The 18,201-nt window shown below is 47.7% G+C and overlaps 1 protein-coding gene across 1 annotated transcript in view; it reads right to left on the reverse strand.

Moving 5' to 3' along the window:
* LOC138675300 (matrin-3-like) overlaps positions 1-18,201 on the reverse strand; it is a 44,675-nt gene that overhangs the window by 10,436 nt on the left and 16,038 nt on the right. The window contains exons 4-9 of the mRNA XM_069763388.1: positions 15,659-15,685; positions 15,390-15,526; positions 10,672-10,718; positions 10,325-10,453; positions 9,549-9,674; positions 865-1,032 (exon numbers count right to left, since the gene is read on the reverse strand). Coding sequence (XP_069619489.1) covers positions 865-1,032; positions 9,549-9,674; positions 10,325-10,453; positions 10,672-10,718; positions 15,390-15,526; positions 15,659-15,685 — 634 coding nt within the window. The remainder of the gene's footprint in view (positions 1-864; positions 1,033-9,548; positions 9,675-10,324; positions 10,454-10,671; positions 10,719-15,389; positions 15,527-15,658; positions 15,686-18,201) is intronic.

Below are 18,201 nucleotides of genomic sequence, written 5' to 3' on the forward strand. Positions count from 1 at the left end.
TTTTCCGTCCACATCTAGGGAGGTTAGCCACAGAGCCATGGGCTTTACACTTCTTGATGACACTGCGCACGGTAGACACAGGAACATTCAGGTCTTTGGAGATGGACTTGTAGCCTTGGGATTGCTCATGATTCCTCACAATTTGGTTTCTCAAGTCCTCAAACAGTTCTTTGGTCTTCTTTTCTCCATGCTCAATGTGGTGCACACAAGGACACAGGACAGAGGTGGAGTCAACTTTAATCCATGTCAACTGGCTGCAAGTGTGATTTAGTTATTGCCAACACCTGTTAGGTGCCACAGGTAAGTTACCGGTGCTGTTAATTACACAAATTAGAGAAGCATCACATGATTTTTCTAATAGTGCCAATACTTTTGTCCACCCCCTTTTTTATGTTTGGTGTGGAATTATATCCAATTTGGCGTTAGGACAATTCTTTTTGTGTTTTTTCATTTAAGACAAATTAAATGAAGATAATACCAAATAATTTGTGTTTGCAATCATTTTCAGGAAGAAACTGAGTATTATCTGACAGAATTGCAGGGGTGTCAATACTTTTGGCCGTGTTTTCTGTGTGTGTATATATATATATATATATATATATATATATATATATATATATATATATATATATATATATATATATATATATATTTATACACACACACACACACACACACTTATACATAATACATATATACATACATATATATATACATACATATATATACACATATACATACATATATATACATACATATATATATACATACATACATACATATATTTATTTATTTTTTTTACCACCACAACATATGAATACCTTTGCAGGAAATTTAAAGCATTTCCCCCCCATGTAATTTTACCTGATTTCTCACTCTCATTAGGATATAGGTTTTCACTTTGCCGAAGTCCTCGACGAGCTTTAGGAGCTCAGCATCCGTGTAGCCGAAACTGGGCAGTTTACTAAGGTGCACAACTTTGCCCGTTTCTGACTTTTTCGGCTTGGTTTTTACTTCAGGCTTTTCCAATTTCTAAAGAGAATAGAACACAAGATTGGAATTTTAGGTTTCAGCTTGTTCCTTTAGGTCTCGGGCACTGAGCTGTTTCTCAACTAATCTTCCTGGAAAAGCATGAAGAAATACTGGAAATGTATGAACAAAAAGTTAACAGAAGGTTACGGGCTATGGCTCGCCACACAGTGGCGGTGGGGGGTGACGAAGGAAACTATTTCTGAAACGCGCGTCGGGGTGCACCTTAAAAAAGGTATAGACCTCCAATTTTTATTTCCATTTATTTTTTCTTATTGACACTATGCACTTTTCTCCTATATGTAGACCACCCCCTAGTTCCTTTGTAATGTGACACTACTTGCACTTTATTCACAATTATAGAATTTCCCCACCCCTTTTTTTCTAATATCTTCTATATTTTTATACATACTTTTATTATGGGATCACAAATAACTATTAATTTGTTGGTTTTGTAGTAGGTACTTTACAAGTATCCAGAGTGTCATTTTGGTCTAATTATCTATACACCTATTAAAAAAAAATAAAAATTCTGGTCCATCCTTTTGCTTGATTTTAATTATGTTATATATCTACTGTATAATGTTTTATGTTGTGTGCACATTTTAATTTATTATCTCTACTGCTATATGCATTAATAAAGGCATATTTTTATCAGTATTGTCTTGCCTGGTATTTTATGGTCATCCATGGTTGTTGGTTTTTTGAAAAATACAAAAAATGCAGAGGGATGATTAGAACAGATATGTTGGAAAGCGCAAACGGTGTGAGACATGTCCGCTGCTCCTGTCAGCACCACTAAGCATGCACAGATGTTAACTTCACCGCACTCCCAGGAGGGATAACAGAGCAAAGAAAAGAGATTTCTTTATCGCTTCATTGGGGGACACAGATAACCGAGGGTGTATGCTGCTGCTAGGAGGCTGACACTATGCAAAAAAGGAAAAGAACAATAGCCCCTCCCCGGCAGTATACACCACCGACAGGCACTGAGAACCTCAGTTTGTGCTTAGTGTCTGTAGGAGCTGGACCTGGATCTCACAGATCCACAGCTAATCATTTTTTGCTTTCGCAGGTTTGTTGTGTTTTACTATTTATTTATTTTGTTTTCCAGATTCAACTTGTAGGTAATCAGGGTGTTAATTCACTCTGTCTTCCCATTATTAGCGGCTGAGCGAGCAGTGTGGTATCACCCACATCGCAACACTCAGGCCTGTTGGCAGGACATTTCTCCCCTGCGCCTTCATTGGAGCCTCAAGGTGAGTTTGATGGCCGAATTTCCTCCTCAACCCTCTCCTCGGACAGGGCTGAGAGGGAGACTGTAGTCACCAGCAGTGACCTTCCCCCCTTTTTACCCCTAAGGGGGTTGATGCAGTTTCCTGGAAGAGGGTTCTTCTCTCCAGCGTCCCTTGGGCCCCTGGACGACCCTCATACAGCGCTGAAGATGAGGTAATGAAGATATATCGGGGGAAGGGGATTGTTGTTTGTATTTCACGCTGGCTCCCTTGCCTCCCCTGTACCTGTCAGCGCTGCCCTGCCGTCTATTCCATGCGTTGTTCATTCAGCGCCGCAGCTCCCCTTTTTTACTTTCACTTTACCTCAGTTCGGGCCGGTCGGCCGCGCCACCTAATCGCCCGCGCTTTCTTGGCGCCCAGTGATATTTTAATACAGCTCACACGCCCCCTTCTGCCGCTGGACCTATCAGGGGTTTTTCTCTTCTCGGTCATTTGCTGTGCGCTTAACCACTACACCCCCCCCCCCCTTCCCCACGAGGCCTCTATTCCTCCTCCATCTTGGATTCTGCTTCCTATGCAGTAGTTTAGACTTACACAGGCAGAGCTTTCCAACCCTTTTTTTCTTACTATAAGCTCACAGCCTACATATGTCCAACTCTATTGGGGCTTCTGCTTCCAAACCCACCATCATTCATTACGCTTGCTCACGCTGCAAGAAAAAGTGGTCAGCAGGTCAGTCGTCACCCTTCTGCCAATCCTGCAGTCCACCTACCATGTCTGCTCCGTAGGAACTTCCGAATCTCAGGATGAGTGCACTCCCCCTTCCCCAGAGTTGGCAGTTGCTATGTCTCAGAAGGTCTCTGACTCGAATAAAGTATCCCAATCTCTGGTCCAGGCGCTTGAACGACTTCCGAATCTACAGCCACCAGTGCTCCGACCGTCTCTCATGGAGAGTCGCACACACCTGTTATCGACCTTCAGAAGAACGCTCCAAACGGCCGTTCTAGAAAGATGTCCCTGTCTGGCTCCTCTTCCAGCTCTCCGGGTCCCTCAGCAGTTCCTAAGCTGCTCATCTCTTCCCAATTCCCCTCTTCTGAGGAGGACCTTGGGTCGGACATAGATTCCCAGTCCGGGTCTGACTCTGACCCGACGTCTGGCATACAGGCTATTGTGGATAGTCTCATCTTGGCTATCTCTCAAACTCAAGCTTAAACAGGACGAGGTTCCGTCACAGGATCCTTCTGTCTCCTTCAAACGGGTCAAGCATCCTTCTCGCTCCTTTCCCAATCACGAGGAATTCGAGTCTACCCTGTCTAAGCACTGGGAACATCCCGAGAAGCGCTTCCCAGGTAGAAAACACCTGGACGTATTATACCCGTTTAGTGCTGACCTTCTTGCCAAATGGGCAGAATCTCCGAAGGTGGACCCGCCGGTTTACCGTCTTTCATCAAAGACGGTCCTGTCCTTACCTGATGGTGCATCGCTTTAAGACGCTATGGACAGACAGATTGAGACTCTAGCCAAATCAGCTTTCGAGGCATCAGGAGCTTCCCTCTGCCCCAGTTTCGCCTCCACCTGGGTGGCAAAGGCCATTTCCGCCTGGGCCAAGATTCTTCGACGAGGCATTTTGGCTTTGGCTTCCCCACAGAAACTGGCTGATTTGGCGAACCAGATTGGCCACGCGGGTAAATGCGTTTTGGCTGCCTCCTTGGATGCAGTGGCCTGTTCCACTAAGGCAAGTAGCAACATCATTGCTATACGCCGCATTCTTTGGCTCAAAGCATGGAGCGCAGATACAACTTCTAAGAAGTCTCTCACCAACCTAGCCTTTCAGGGTTCCAGACTCTTTGGCTCTCGCTTAGACCAGATCATTTCTGATGCCACTGGAGGAAAAAGTACTTCCCTCCCTCAGTCTAGACCAAAACGTTTCTTCAATAAAAAGGGCCCTAGGCCGTTTAGGCACTTTCGTCAATTTCGGACCTCTGACTCCTCTTCCCAGCAGGAGCAACCTTCCGCTTCAGGAGAGCAGAGGAGACCCACTTACAAACCTGCCCCCAGATGGAGAACTAAGCCAACCTTTCAGGTCCTCTGGCTCCCGTTCCGATAGATTTCGTTCCAAGTGACGGTCGCCCCCCACCTGGAATGACTTCCAGGGTGGGAGGCAGACTTCTTTCCTTCCGGGACGCCTGACTGTCTGTAGTCAGTGACACCTGGGTCAGAGAGGTAGTTACCTCCGGTTACAAGATCAAATTTTCATCCTTTCCGGAAAATCGTTTCTTCCCCTCTCGTCCACCAAGGCAACAGTCTCAACTGCCTGGGTTTCTTCAGGCCGTCTCTTCCCTGGTCACAGCTGGCGTAGTTGTTCCTGTCCCTTCAAACGAGCGTTTTTCGAGGTTCTACTCGAATCTCTTTGTGGTCCCCAAGAAGGACGGTTCCCTTCGCCCAATTCTGGATCTCAAGTTTTTGAACCGCCATGTTCGACTCCGCTACTTCAGGATGGAGTCCTTGCGGTCTGTGATTGCTGCCATGGAGCCCGGGGAGTTCCTGTGTTCGGTGGACATTCAGGATGCGTACCTTCATGTTCCTATCTGCGTACGGCACCACAGGTACCTTCGGTTTGCTATCCAGGAAGAGCACTACCAATTCACGGCCCTCCCGTTCGGCCTGGCGTCGGCCCTAAGGGTCTTCACCAAGATCATGGCGTCGGTCATGGCCATCCTTCGTTCCATGGGGAATACTCATCATCCCCTACCTGGACGATCTTTTGATCAGGGATTCGTCTCATCGAGACTGTGCGCAAAGCCTCCAGATCTCTCTGGACACTGACTCGTCTCGGGTGGATCATCAACCGGGACAAGTCCTCTCTGATACCCTGCCAGCGTCTGTCCTTCTTGGGCATGGAATTTGACACAAACTTGGCTCGGGTCTTCCTCCCACTGGACAAGTTCTCCGGTCTCCGCAAGGCAGCCCGATCTCTCAAACACCCAGCTCCTCGCTCGCTTCGGTTCTGCATGGCATTCCTGGGAAAGATGGTTGCCTCCATGGAGGCCGTTCCCTTTGCCCAATTCCACACACGTCCCCTCCAACTGTTTCTTCTCTCCACTTGGAACAGATCCACGACCTCACTGGACTACCCCGTTAGTCTGCCTCGGCAGTCACTGACCTGGTGGACCCTGTCTTCATCGCTCCTCAGAGGGAGGTTTTTCCTTCCGCTTCAGTGGTAGGTCATCACCACAGATGCCAGCCTGCTCTGTTGGGGAGCGGTCTTCCGACATCTCACAGCGCAGGAGGCTCTTCTTCCTATCAACTTACTGGAGATCAGAGCAATCTTCCTTGCCCTACTCCACTGGCAATCACTCCTGGCCGGTCGTTCCGTCCACATCCAGTCGGACAACGCCACGGCCGTGGTGTACTTAAACCACCAGGGCGGGACGCATAGCAGTCAGGTAATGGCAGAGGCAGCAAGGATACTTCATTGGGCAGAAGGGCCGTTCCGGTTATTTCAGCTGTCCACATTCTGGGCGTCGAAAATTGGGCAGCCGACTTCCTCAGCCACCAGGGCCTGGCGGCGGGGGAGTGGTCTCTCCATCCCTCAGTATTCAACCAGATTTGTCTTCGTTGGGGCACCCTAGACGTCGACCTCAAGGCATCTCTGATGAACCACACGGTTCCTCAGTTTGTTGCCAGATCCCGGGACCCTGAGGCCATCAGACACGACGTCCTGGTAATCCCATGGTCACAGTTTGTTTCCTTACCTGCTTCCCCCACTTACCTTGATCCCAAGGGTAGTAAAAAAGATAAGGTTAGAGGGGAATCCGGTCATACTCCTAGCTCCAGACTGGTCAAGACGCCCCTGGTACGCGGAGCTGGTCAACATGCTCGCGGATACCCCTTGGAGACTCCCAGACCGCTCAGATCTTCTCTCACAGGGCCCACTCCTCCACCAGAGTTCTCAGTCCCTGCATTTAACGGCATGGCTGTTGAGGCCGCGGTTCTGAGGGAGTCTGGTTTTTCTCATCAGGTCATACAGACCATGATCAGAGCCAGGAAGCCAGCTTCTTCTCGCATTTACCACAGGTACGGGAAGGCTTTCTTCCAGTGGTGCGAGACACACGACGTCTTTCCAATGACTTTTTCCCTTCCGGACTTTCTGGACTTCCTGCAGTCGAGTCTTGACTCGGGTTTGTCTCTCAGTACCCTAAAGGGTCAAGTTTCCGCCTTGTCCATTCTTTTCCAAAAGGACTTGGCTTCGTCTTTCAAGTGAAGACTTTTCTGTAAAAAGTTGCTCATCTTGCTCCTCCTTTTCGTCCTCCGCTGGAACCTTGGGACCTCAATTTGGTTCTCAGTGCCCTTCAGACCAGCTTCAGGATGTCTTTTTCCTTTCTTTCCTGGAAGGTGGTCTTCCTCATTGCCATCACTTCAATTAGAAGAGTTTCCGAGTTGGCAGCATTATCCTGCCGCTCCCCCTTCCTGATTCTTCATCAGGACAAGGTCGTTCTAAGACGTGTCCCCGAATTTCTTCCCAAGCTGGTTTCCTCTTTCCACATAAATGAGGATATTATTCTTCCTTCTTTTTGCCCTTCTCCTGTTCACCCCTTGGAGAAGTCCCTTCCCAAGCTTGACGTTGTCAAGGCCGTTCGGATCTATCTTTCTAGAACTGCCCATTTTCGCAAATCCGACTGTGTCATTGCTGAGGGTCACCGGAAAGGCCTTCAAGCGTCCAAATACACTATTTCTCGCTGGATTTGTTCTGCTATAATGGAATCCTACCGTGCTCGAGAGACACAGCCCCCTCCTGGGGTACGGTCCCACTCCACCAGAGCTGTCTGTGCTTCCTGGGCTGTTCGTCACCAGGCCTCCGCTTTGCAGGTTTGCAAGGCTGCCACCTGGTCGTCTTTACATACGTTCACGAGGTTCTACAGGGTTTATACCCAGACCTCGTCAGATGCAGGTTTTGGTAGGAAGGTACTGGAGGCGGCGGTCGCACACCGGCCGACCTGAGCCCTTTTCTCGCTTCCTTTCTACCCACCCTTTTCCTGGACTGCATTTGGACGTCTGGGTCCCCCAATGAAGCGATAAACAAAGAGTGATTTTTGGTACTCACCGTAAAATCTCTTTCTTGGAGCCTTCATTGGGGGACACAGCACCCTCCCTGGTTATTTGTTCTTGGTACCGTGTTTGGGCCTACAAGTCCTGATTGATATGAGTTGGTACTCATGTGTTCTCAGTTATGGTTGTTTCTCCTGTTTTTTTTCACCAACTGAGGTGCTCAGTGCCTATCGGTGGGTGTATACTGCTGGGGAGGGGCTATTGTTCTTTTCCTTTTTTGCATAGTGTCAGCCTCCTAGCAGCAGCATACACCCTCACGGTTATCTGTGTCCCCCAATGAAGGCTCCAAGAAAGATTTTACGGTGAGTACCAAAAATCCCTCTTTTTGGTACTCTCCGTAAAATCTCTTTCTTGGAGCCTTCATTGGGGGACACAGGTAACCATGGGTGTATGCTGCTGTCGCTAGGAGGCTGACACTATGCAAAAAAGGAAACTAGCTCCTCCGTAGTAGTATACACCCACTGACCGGCACGAAGTATCTCAGTTAGTGTTAAAGCAGTAGGAGAAGCAACGAAAAGCTCAACATGTGTACCAATCCAACAAAGAAGGCACATAGACCAAGTAATGGTACAAACAGTTAGGGAGGGTGCTGTGTCCCCCAATGAAGGCTCCAAGAAAAAGATTTTACGGTGAGTACCAAAAATCCCTCTTTCTTTATCGCTTCATTGGGGGACACAGGTAACCATGGGACGTCCAAAAGCAGTCCCTAGGGTGGGAAACAGGAAGATCCAAGGAATAAATGAGCTCAGGTCAGTCGATGGAAAACCGTCGACTGCAGCACCTTCCTTCCCAGGCCTGCATCAGACGAGGCATGGGTATGTACCCCGCAAAAAACTCGCAAAAGAGGGTAAAGATGAATAGGTTGCGGTCTACAAACTGGAAGCAAAAACGTGGTAACGAAAAACCTAGGAGGCCCCCACCGCAGAGCGGAGTGAACCTTCACCCCCGGAAAAGCCTGCACCGCCGGAAGAGGCTGTTTGTCCTGAACACGGAATACCTCACGTCAATAGTGAAATTAGAAGCTAGGAGCCCATTAAGGTAACTTTCAGAGATGACGAACAGGGCATCAGATTGGCGAAAGGGAGCAGCCCTTGAAAAGTAGACTTGAAGAGCCGTGACGGGATCCAGCTTATAGAGGGACAGAAGGAAGGACAAAGTCTTCATTAATGAGAAATGAAAAGGCCACCTCGGGTAGAAAGAGAGGAGCAGGCCTGAGAACTACCTTGTCCTGATATAGAATCAGGGGCGGGGAACGGAAGGACAATGCCGCCAACTCAGAAACTCTCCTAATAGACGTAATTTAACTAAGAGAATGTTAGTAAAAACAATTAAACCTGTAAGGGAACAAAGGTTAGCAGCGGATATGACGATCCAGGTTTGCCTCCTACAGACAAAGCACAAACTGAGGTACTTCGTGCCGCTCGTTGGGTGTATACTCCTGAACTAGTTTCCTTTTTTGCATAGTGTCAGCCTCCTAACGACAGCAGCATACACCCATGGTTACCTGTGTCCCCCAATGAAGCGATAAAGAAACACTGTTGTAAGCAATTTTTTTTTTTAATTTCTATTACAAGGAAAGGAAAGTAATTACTAAAAACAGACAGGAAACAAGAGTAAACCATTCTTTGGATGGGTTGTCCAGGATTGGGGAAAAAAAAAAAATTCTACCCACAGCGCTACCATTGTCCAATGGTGGGTTCTGGTTATTTCTGCTCTGCTAAAATGGTAGACAATAGAGCAGAGATGCACAAATAACCGCTGTCCGGACACATTCTGACTTGACGTGCAAGTCTAGTCGGAATGCAGCTGGGAGTATGCACTTCGCATACTTGTGGTTACAAGCCCTGTATGTACCGTGTCTATTGTTAATCAGGGGAGGTGCCGTGGTCAGGCAACTTGGCATGAGATAGCAAGTCTGGGAAGTGATAATCTCTTGGAGATAAAACCTTCACTGTTAAGTAAACGGCACACAGCTTAATAAATGACAGCTGCATTTTGTGATTTAGGCTTCATCTCCTGCCGTCTTCGGACATAGCAAAACCTGCTGACAGATTCTCTTTAAGAGACCATTACCCAGGTAGTGGACTACTTTGAGACTAGCATGAAGGGTATTTCTGCATATACACAGACCAAAAACAAAAAGGCAAATTTCTTCAAAATAATTTGAGAACTTACCTTAATATATTTATATTTCTGAGACAAGTGAACGCGAACAGGTTTTCCGTGGATGAGAGCTTGGTTTGTGCTGTAATAGTCTACTGCCGCCATTGCCTCTTCTGGGGTGGACATTTCGATGAACGCCTTTACAAAAAAAAAAAAAAAAGAAAAATCCTTTAGCTTTGGAACACAAACTGCAGCACCAAGGGGGATAATGGTATGAAGATGGTGAAAAAAAAAATACAGGAACAACATTTTCAAAACATCCTGATGGTTTAATTTTTTTTCCAGTATCGAGTATGACGTGCAGAAATCATGGCACTTACAGCCTCAGCTGCCATCAATGAGGTCATTAATGGCCGTCTGAGGAATGTTCTGCCACGCTGAATGCATTTGGGCAAATCATCAAGATCCACTACTGGCAGTTCCTTTGTAATCACCGAACAATGATGTCCCGGATGTGCTCGATGAGAGAAGTCCAGAGACGCTAAAGCCATGGTGGCTGACACTTGCACCAGCAACATGCAACCTGGTGTTGTCAAACGGCTCCTGAGACACTGGAGAAATGGCCGCACCATCAGTTCCACCAACATATCGATGTAATACATAGGTGTTAGTGTACCTGGGATGAAGACCTTCACTGGTCCTACTCGCGGGGAGACCATGTACGGTGGCCAGACCCCTCTAGCTTTTATTCTGGCACTAGCAGCTCTGCGTTACATGGTTGTACACATATACTATATATTACACATACAAGTCTAGTAACTTATTTTTCCATCCATCTTAACACATACCTCATTCATGGTGTTTAAAATCAGAAAATTGGTAATGACTCCGAACGGCTCGGCCAGCCACAGCACCTGGTTCTTCAGATTCCTCCCTCGCTCAAAGTTTATGACGTGAACAACTCTACCGGCGGTGTGCTGGAAGAGGAGATGGATAAAAATTAACGCCGATGCATTCAGCGCGTCCCGACATTTCTATCTCTAGCATTCTCATTCTCTGGGACAGCCTCCGAGAATTGGTCAATAAATGCCCCATTCTAATTAAACAGGATACGTGCGCATGATGGCCGCCAGTATCAGTGCGCACGTGTCCTTGCGGGATGTCAGACCGCCTCTGTAAGTGAACATGTACATACCGGTCTGTTCTGCATACGTCTTGGTCCAGGGCCCTGATCATGCATTCCTGGAATAAAAGAGTACAAAATTACACTAAACATTACATTTTACAATATAATAGGATGTGAACAAGTCGTCGTTAGTACATGCATGGTTCATAGATGTCTATGGACGGAGTGGTGTATCAAAAGGAGCCTTTTTTTTCTCCTTCGCCTCATTGGGGCACACAGACCGTGGTGTTTGCTGCTGCCAATATCAGGCTGACACTAAGTGATACAAAAACGCGGAGTGTCGCCTCCCCATACCCTCTCCTGCGACGTGGGAAGCCATGCCTGAGCTCACTTTAGGGGCGACGGTTCCTTCGAGTCCCGATCTCCCCACACCAGCAGCAGGCGACCACATGGGAGTGTCACCTCCATGTATCCTCTCCTGCAGCCAGGCCTAATGCCGGACAACTGGCCCTGTCCACCCGGGGGCTGAACTCTGTGGATGTACAGAGGCCCCTCTCCATGGCGTCCGAGCAGCCCCCACTGTCCCACCACTGTTAAAGAGGATGGTACAATGAGGCGGATGGTTCCTCTCCACCTCCCTAACAAAGGGATGCTGGATTGAGGGTTATCGCTTTATACCTGCACCGTCCACGCTGCAATACCTGACCTGCAGCAGAACAGTAGAGTGCGCGCGCTTCCTCGACGCTGAAACCCAGTCATCCGCGGCAGCTCTATGCCGGGACGCGCACCCATGGTGAGTGGATCCAGTCAGCAATGGGCCTCTGCAGTTGGATATCTACATGCTGACAGGCAGCCTCGGCTTCCCTGTGGCCCACCTTCCTGAGGTAACGCTCCGGCCAACTGCAAAAATTTAGCCCCCGGCTTTGGCCGATGTGTAGGCTGCATCCCGGAAGTCGTGCCCGTACTATGGCGCGCTAAGGCGGCTCCGCCCATCTTTTCTGGCGTTTTCTGTCTGGCACGGGAGCGTTCGCTTTTCTCGGCCCAATGCCCCTCTATTCTACCCCTAGTATTGCTCCCGCCAGCTGCAGAAATTTAGGCCCTGGCTTGAGCGTAATCATGGAGGTCACGAGGCTCCGCCCACGAAATGGCTCCTCTCGCTCTCTGCGAGACTTAATCACCTCTGCAACTCCCAGTGGCCATCTTGGTCCACCCAGCCGGCAGAGGCGATGGATTTTGGCATTAAAGGGGCACAACGACTCTGCAGCCGGGTAAGGAAGTACTGCCCTAGGCACATGATCAGGATTCCCTGGTCTTAAGGGCACATGACCAGTCCGAAGCCGGTCACCCTAAATGAACTCAGGAACCCTCCGCCGCCGATCCCAGCTTATCCCAGAGTACCTAGTTCCCCTGAGTGGACTTCATCACTGCCACATCCCATGGCTTCTCTGATCAAGAGATGGAAGCCCTCCGTGAACTCTCTGTGGCCCGGAGTGCTCGCAGGACCGATATATATGGTTCATCTCCTACATGGGAGCCGTCGGATAGCAGGGGCCGCAAGTATTCTAGAAAAGTACAGGCATCTAGAAAATGGAAGCTTCGTTTCCTGGTCTCCCTCCCCAATTATTTCCTGAGAACAAGTCTCTGAATATGGATCGAATACTGCCTTGGATCTGGACTCGCCAGAGCTTCAGAAAAGGATGGATTCGCCTATTTATATCATCAACCAATCTCTGTAGATTGATGAGGGCTACGGTTCTACTCCAGATCACGCAGTGTCCCTCATAGGGAGACTAAACTCCCTCGCAGAGCATTAGTCATTCACCCGGCAGGGAGCGTCAGGATTAGCAATTCACTGGACAGAAGTCTATGCAGGCGCGGTATTCTTTTTTCAGCCAATATGCAAACACGTGGGGTGTCCTCTCCACGTATACCCCCCTACGACGTGGGATACCATGCCTGGTCTAATTCTTAGGGGCGACGGGTCCTTTTAAAGGGCACCGATTTCCCACACAATCAATAGACGAGCACATGGAGTGTCGCCTCCATGTATACTCTTCTGCAGCCAGGCCTAACGCCGGACAACCAGCCCTGTCCACCCGGAGACCTGAACTCTGTGGATGTACAGTGGCACCCTCTTTTGGCGTTCGAGCACCCCCTCTCTGCATCTCCACTATTTAGCGGATGATGCAAGAAGGCGGACGATCCCTCTCCACTTACTTGTTAAGAGGGTGGTGGATCGAGTGTTCATCATTTTAACTCCGCACTGTCAAAATAGAGCGGAGGTAGCAGGAGACGGCTTTCCCTGACCTTCTGGATGCAGCCGCGCATTTTGCCACTTGGCAGATTAACCGGGTAGGATCTCCTGTGGTTTGTCTACGAGTATTCCTGCCCGATGGGTCATCAATTAAGATTACAACGGACTGTCAGATAGCAAATCTGGTTCATTCTGTCTTGCAGCCTCGGGTTGAGTGCTCTACCCCTTACTTAGTCACTGCATGGGTTGCTAGAGCAATGGTCTCCTGGTACATTGATTCACATCACTAGCTGATTCACGCCTCTTGGACGCAGCTAGTTGTGCGGCGCTGTCAGCAGCAAATACCATTACACCCAGAAGGGCATTATAGCTCAGAGTATGGAAACGTACTCTGCGTTCAAAAAGCCTCTGACATCTCTCCCTAGGATCGCATGTTTCCTATAGACCCAACCAGCAGTGGAAGAATTGTCCAGGACGGTCTTGATCTAAGGGTTCTTAGTTCCAAATAGGGGGACAGAAAAGTAAGACCGAACCTGGACCTCAAACTTTTACCAAGCTGGACAAGGTCCTCCTTCAGATGGAGTCCTCCGCTCAGCCATTACTTCAACGGAAAAAGGGTGGAGTTTCTGGCATCCACCGACATTCGGGATGCTTACCTTCACATTCCTACTTTCCCCTCTTCAAAAATTCCTTCGCTTTTCCATTCGCCAACAGCATTTTCAAGTCACGACCTTGTCCTTCGGCCTTGCTACCGCACCCTGAGTGTTCGCAAGGGTCATGGCGGCTGTCATGTTCCTCTCGCACCCTAGAGGCGTGGTCGTCCTGCCCTATCCGGTCGACTTTCTAGTCGCTCTTCCAGGACTACGCCGAGTAGACTATATCAACTGCTATACCCTCTCTCTCCTGGGCTGGCAGCTTCATCTAGACAGGGTTTTCCTCTTTTCCAGCCCAGCAGATATCCTTTTTGAGGATGATCCTGGACACCTCCAGAGGGTTGGTATTTCTCTCTTGAGACAAGGCCGTGGCCCTTCAACTCAGAACTCACTTACTTGAGTCATTCCATTCAATTTGCTGGGAGGGTCATGAGGAAAAATGGTGACAGCAATGGAAGCCGTTACCTTCGCCCCGCTCGTTTTCTGTAGGTCAAACAGGCTTTCAGAGGGTAGTCTCTGAGCTTCTTCCTCATCCAGGGGAGTTCCTTCCGGTTCAATGATTACTAGTGACTACCGATGCCAGCCTTCTTCTCCCGATCTTTGTTCTGGGGATCCGAACGATACAGCTAGTCCTACAGCAGGTTCTCTGCCTTCAGGCGGGTCACCCCATCCGAATTCAATTGGATAATGCCACGGCTGTGCCATACGTCAATCATCTAGCAGGTACCCACGGTCAGGCATCATGGACGAGGTACCTCATTCTCTGATGGGCCGAGATCTATCATTCGGTGATCTCGGCAGTATACATCCCAGGAGTAATCTCTGGGCGATAGACTTCTTCAGCCATCAGGGTCCCGCCTCAAGTGAGTGGGAACTTCACCCGGAAGTCTTCCATCAGATCTGCCTTCACTGGGGCACTCCAGATGTAGATCGGATGGCGTCCAGACTGAACGCCAATGTACTCGTGGTCATGGTTCAGCCTCAAGATCCAAAAGCCATTGCAGTGAATGCTCTGGTTCTTCCGTGGTACCAGTTTCCATAACCCCCCTTCCCCTACTTCCGAGAGTCGTTTGGAAGCAGGAAGGCATCCAGTGGTCCTGGGAGATCCGCACGGACCACGTTAGGTGTTTTGTTGCGGAGCTAGTACTTTTCCGTCTTATTGCAACGAAACTGCAAGTAGGGACTTGCTCGCAGGAAGTTTTCACATTTGGTCCTTCCCTTTCACATACCATTAGATCCAGGGGCTGGGTGAGGGTTTATTTTTTATGTCCTGAGCGGACATTTTTATTGATACCATTTTGTGATAGATACGATGGTTTGATCGCCTGTTATTACAATGCTGCAGCAGTTAAAAAAAAAACAAAAAAACGTACTTCTGTCAGTTCATTACGCCGCTTACCACTGATTACTTTAGATAGATTGGACATTTCTGAACGCAACAATGGTAAATGTGTATTTTTGGGGTTTTATTTTTAACGGGTCAAGAGGGAGGTGATTTGAACATGTGTTTTCTTTATTATTTTTTAAAACCTTATTTTCTACCGTGGACAATAGTTTCCTTTCCTTGAAGCTGCGATCATCCGATCACCTGTGACACACATAGTAGCACTTCGGCCCTACTCTGTGTGGGAGAAATCATGATCTATGAATGCCGGCCACGAGCCGGCGTTCATAAAAGTCATAATGACAGGCACAAGGGGTCTTCTGCAGACCCTCAGCTGTCATGGCAACTCATCGGCACCCTGTGATCACGTGTGTTGTGCTTCCGGCCGACACGTATGCAATGCCGCTGTCAGTGATTGCCAAGCTCGTCTATGAGGTGTAATAGATCGATGATTTCAAGTCGGGCGGGTAATTAATAGGACAAATCTCAAACTCACCTATGTGACCCCTTTGGTTTCCTCGTCTTCCTTCAGGTCCACCTCCCATAGAAAGCATTGAATGAGCTGGGGGTGGCGGTCCCAAAAGTCCTGGTGCATGATTTGTAGACTGCCGCAGCATGCCCGGTTCCCCTCCACTGCAAGACAAATATATTTATCACTATGTAGCCAAAAGCACCCAATACTAGCGGATATAGGGATTGATGGCTGCCGTGAATGCACAGACTGACTGCCACCCATCAAAATAGCTCAGGTGAGTGGATACTTACGCGCCATGTCCTTTCCACTCTGGATATCTAGATTTTAAAAAGAAAAAAATATTAAAAAAAAATAAAATTACACCTCACAATTAAGGTCTAAAATTGTCAAATATTTATAAATATATATTTACATTTTTAGGTTGTTTTTCATACGAATTTTGCATTTAATAAAAAAATATAGTGACAAATATAGAATTCATACGAAAAACAACTTAAGGCTATGTGCACACGTTCAGGTTTTTTTTTTGCGATAAAAACGCAGTAAAAAAAAGCAGCATGTTCATTAATTTTGCGGATTTTTCGCGTTTTTCCCGCTATTTAATGTATTGGGGGGGAAAAAACGCAAAAGAAGCGCGCAAAAAATGCATCAAAAACGCATGCGGATTTCTGGCAGAAATGTCCGTTTTTTGTCAGGAAATTTCTGCAAGAAGTCCTGAACGTGTGCACATACTCTAAAAATGTAAAAAGAAAGAAATTAAAGCGCCATCTTTGATGGAGCCATAAACAATGAATGGTGCAGCCATCACTCCATTTACATTGGGTAGTTCAGAGCCCCATTCTCTGCATCAGTGGAGGAAAACCCTTTTCCAACCAGTGTCTTAGTTTAACTGCTCTTCGACTGCCCATCAACCAGAGGGGGGTAAATTGCGGCCACAACCAGCCCACAGACTGAGACATCAGAAAGGCTGAAACAGTGGTAGACGGCCGCACCATGCCCTCGCCAGCCATACCATGCCCTCGCCAGCTATCTGTCCACCGCCACCGCTATCTGCGTCCTCAGGATGCAGAAAGCAGTGAATACATTGGTGAAGGATGCAGCCGCCGGCTCCTTCTTCCACCAATCAGCAAGTGATTACATAGCGCTGTATGGAGAGTCAGTGCAAAAGAGACCGGAGGAAAGTACCAGGGAAAAGGGAGCGAGGAGGGTATGTTTTTTTTCCTTCATAAGTGTATGGGATGTTTACATGTATATAGAAGGCCGCGTGGGGTCTCACACTGCATGTACAGGAGCCGTGTGGGGGCTCACATTATACAGGAAACGCATACTGTATGTAGGGAGTGATGTGGGGCTCACACAGTATATATCTATATACTATATAGGCCATAATGCCTGCATAATTCATTCTGGTCAATATTCAGTGATACAATTATTATTTTATATAAAGATGTTAATTTTAACCCCTTTCTGACCTCGGACGAGATAGTACGTCCGATGCCGGCTCCCCTGCTTTGATGCAGGGCTCCGCGGTGAGCCCGCATCAAAGCGGGGACATGTCAGCTGTTTTGAACAGCTGACATGTGCCCGTAATAGGTGCGGGCAGAATCGCGATCTGCCCGCACCTATTAACTAGTTAAATGCCGCTGTCAAACGTAGACAGCGGCATTTAACTACAGCTTCCAGCCGGGCGGCCGGAAATGACGTCATCGCCGACCCCCGTCACATGATCGGGGGTCGGCGATGCATCAGGATGGTAACCATAGAGGTCCTAGAGACCTCTATGGTTACTGATCACCGGTGGCTGTGAGCGCCACCCTGTGGTCGGCGCTCACAGCACACCTGATTTTCTGCAACATAGCAGCGATCAGCAGATCGCTGCTATGTAGCAGAGCCGATCGTGCTGTGCCAGCTTCTAGCCTCCCATGGAGGCTATTGAAGCATGGCAAAAGTTAAAAAAAAAAAAGTAAAAAAAAATGTGAAAAAAATAAAAAAAATCTAAAAGTTTAAATCACCCCCCTTTCGCCCCAATCAAAATAAATCAATAAAAAAAAAAATCAAATCTACACATATTTGGTATCGCCGCGCTCAGAATCACCCGATCTATCAATTAAAAAAAAGCATTAACCTGATCGCTAAACGGCGTAGCGAGAAAAAAATTCGAAACGCCAGAATTACGTTTTTTAGGTCGCCGCGACATTGCATTAAAATGCAATAACGGGCGATCAAAAGAACATATCTGCACCAAAATGCTATCATTAAAAATGTCATCTCGGCACGCAAAAATAAGCCCTCACCTGACCCCAGATCATGAAAAATGGAGACGCTACGAGTATCGGAAAATGGCGCAATTTTTTATTAATTTTTTTTTAGCAAAGTTTTTTTCACCACTTAGATAAAAAATAACCTAGACATGTTAGGTGTCTATGAACTCGTACTGACCTGGAGAATCATAATGGCAGGTCAGTTTTAGCATTTAGTGAACCTAGCAAAAAAGCCAAACAAAAAACAAGTGTGGGATTGCACTTTTTTTGCAATTTCACCGCACTTGGAATTTTTTTCCGGTTTTCTAGTACACGACATGCTAAAACCAATGAGGTCGTTCAAAAGTACAACTCGTCCCGCAAAAAATAAGCCCTCACATGGCCAAATTGACGGAAAAATAAAAAAGTTATGGCTCTGGGAAGGAGGGGAGTGAAAAACGAACACGGAAAAACGAAAAATCCCAAGGTCATGAAGGGGTTAATACTGAGCAGAATTATTTTCAGCCTATTGGTTCAGCGCTCCACAACAATCTCTCATGTGGCCCCTTGGGAATATTAATTGCCTACCCCTG

Source organism: Ranitomeya imitator, chromosome 4 (genome assembly GCF_032444005.1).
Source record: "Ranitomeya imitator isolate aRanImi1 chromosome 4, aRanImi1.pri, whole genome shotgun sequence".
Taxonomy (NCBI): Eukaryota; Metazoa; Chordata; class Amphibia; order Anura; family Dendrobatidae; genus Ranitomeya; species Ranitomeya imitator.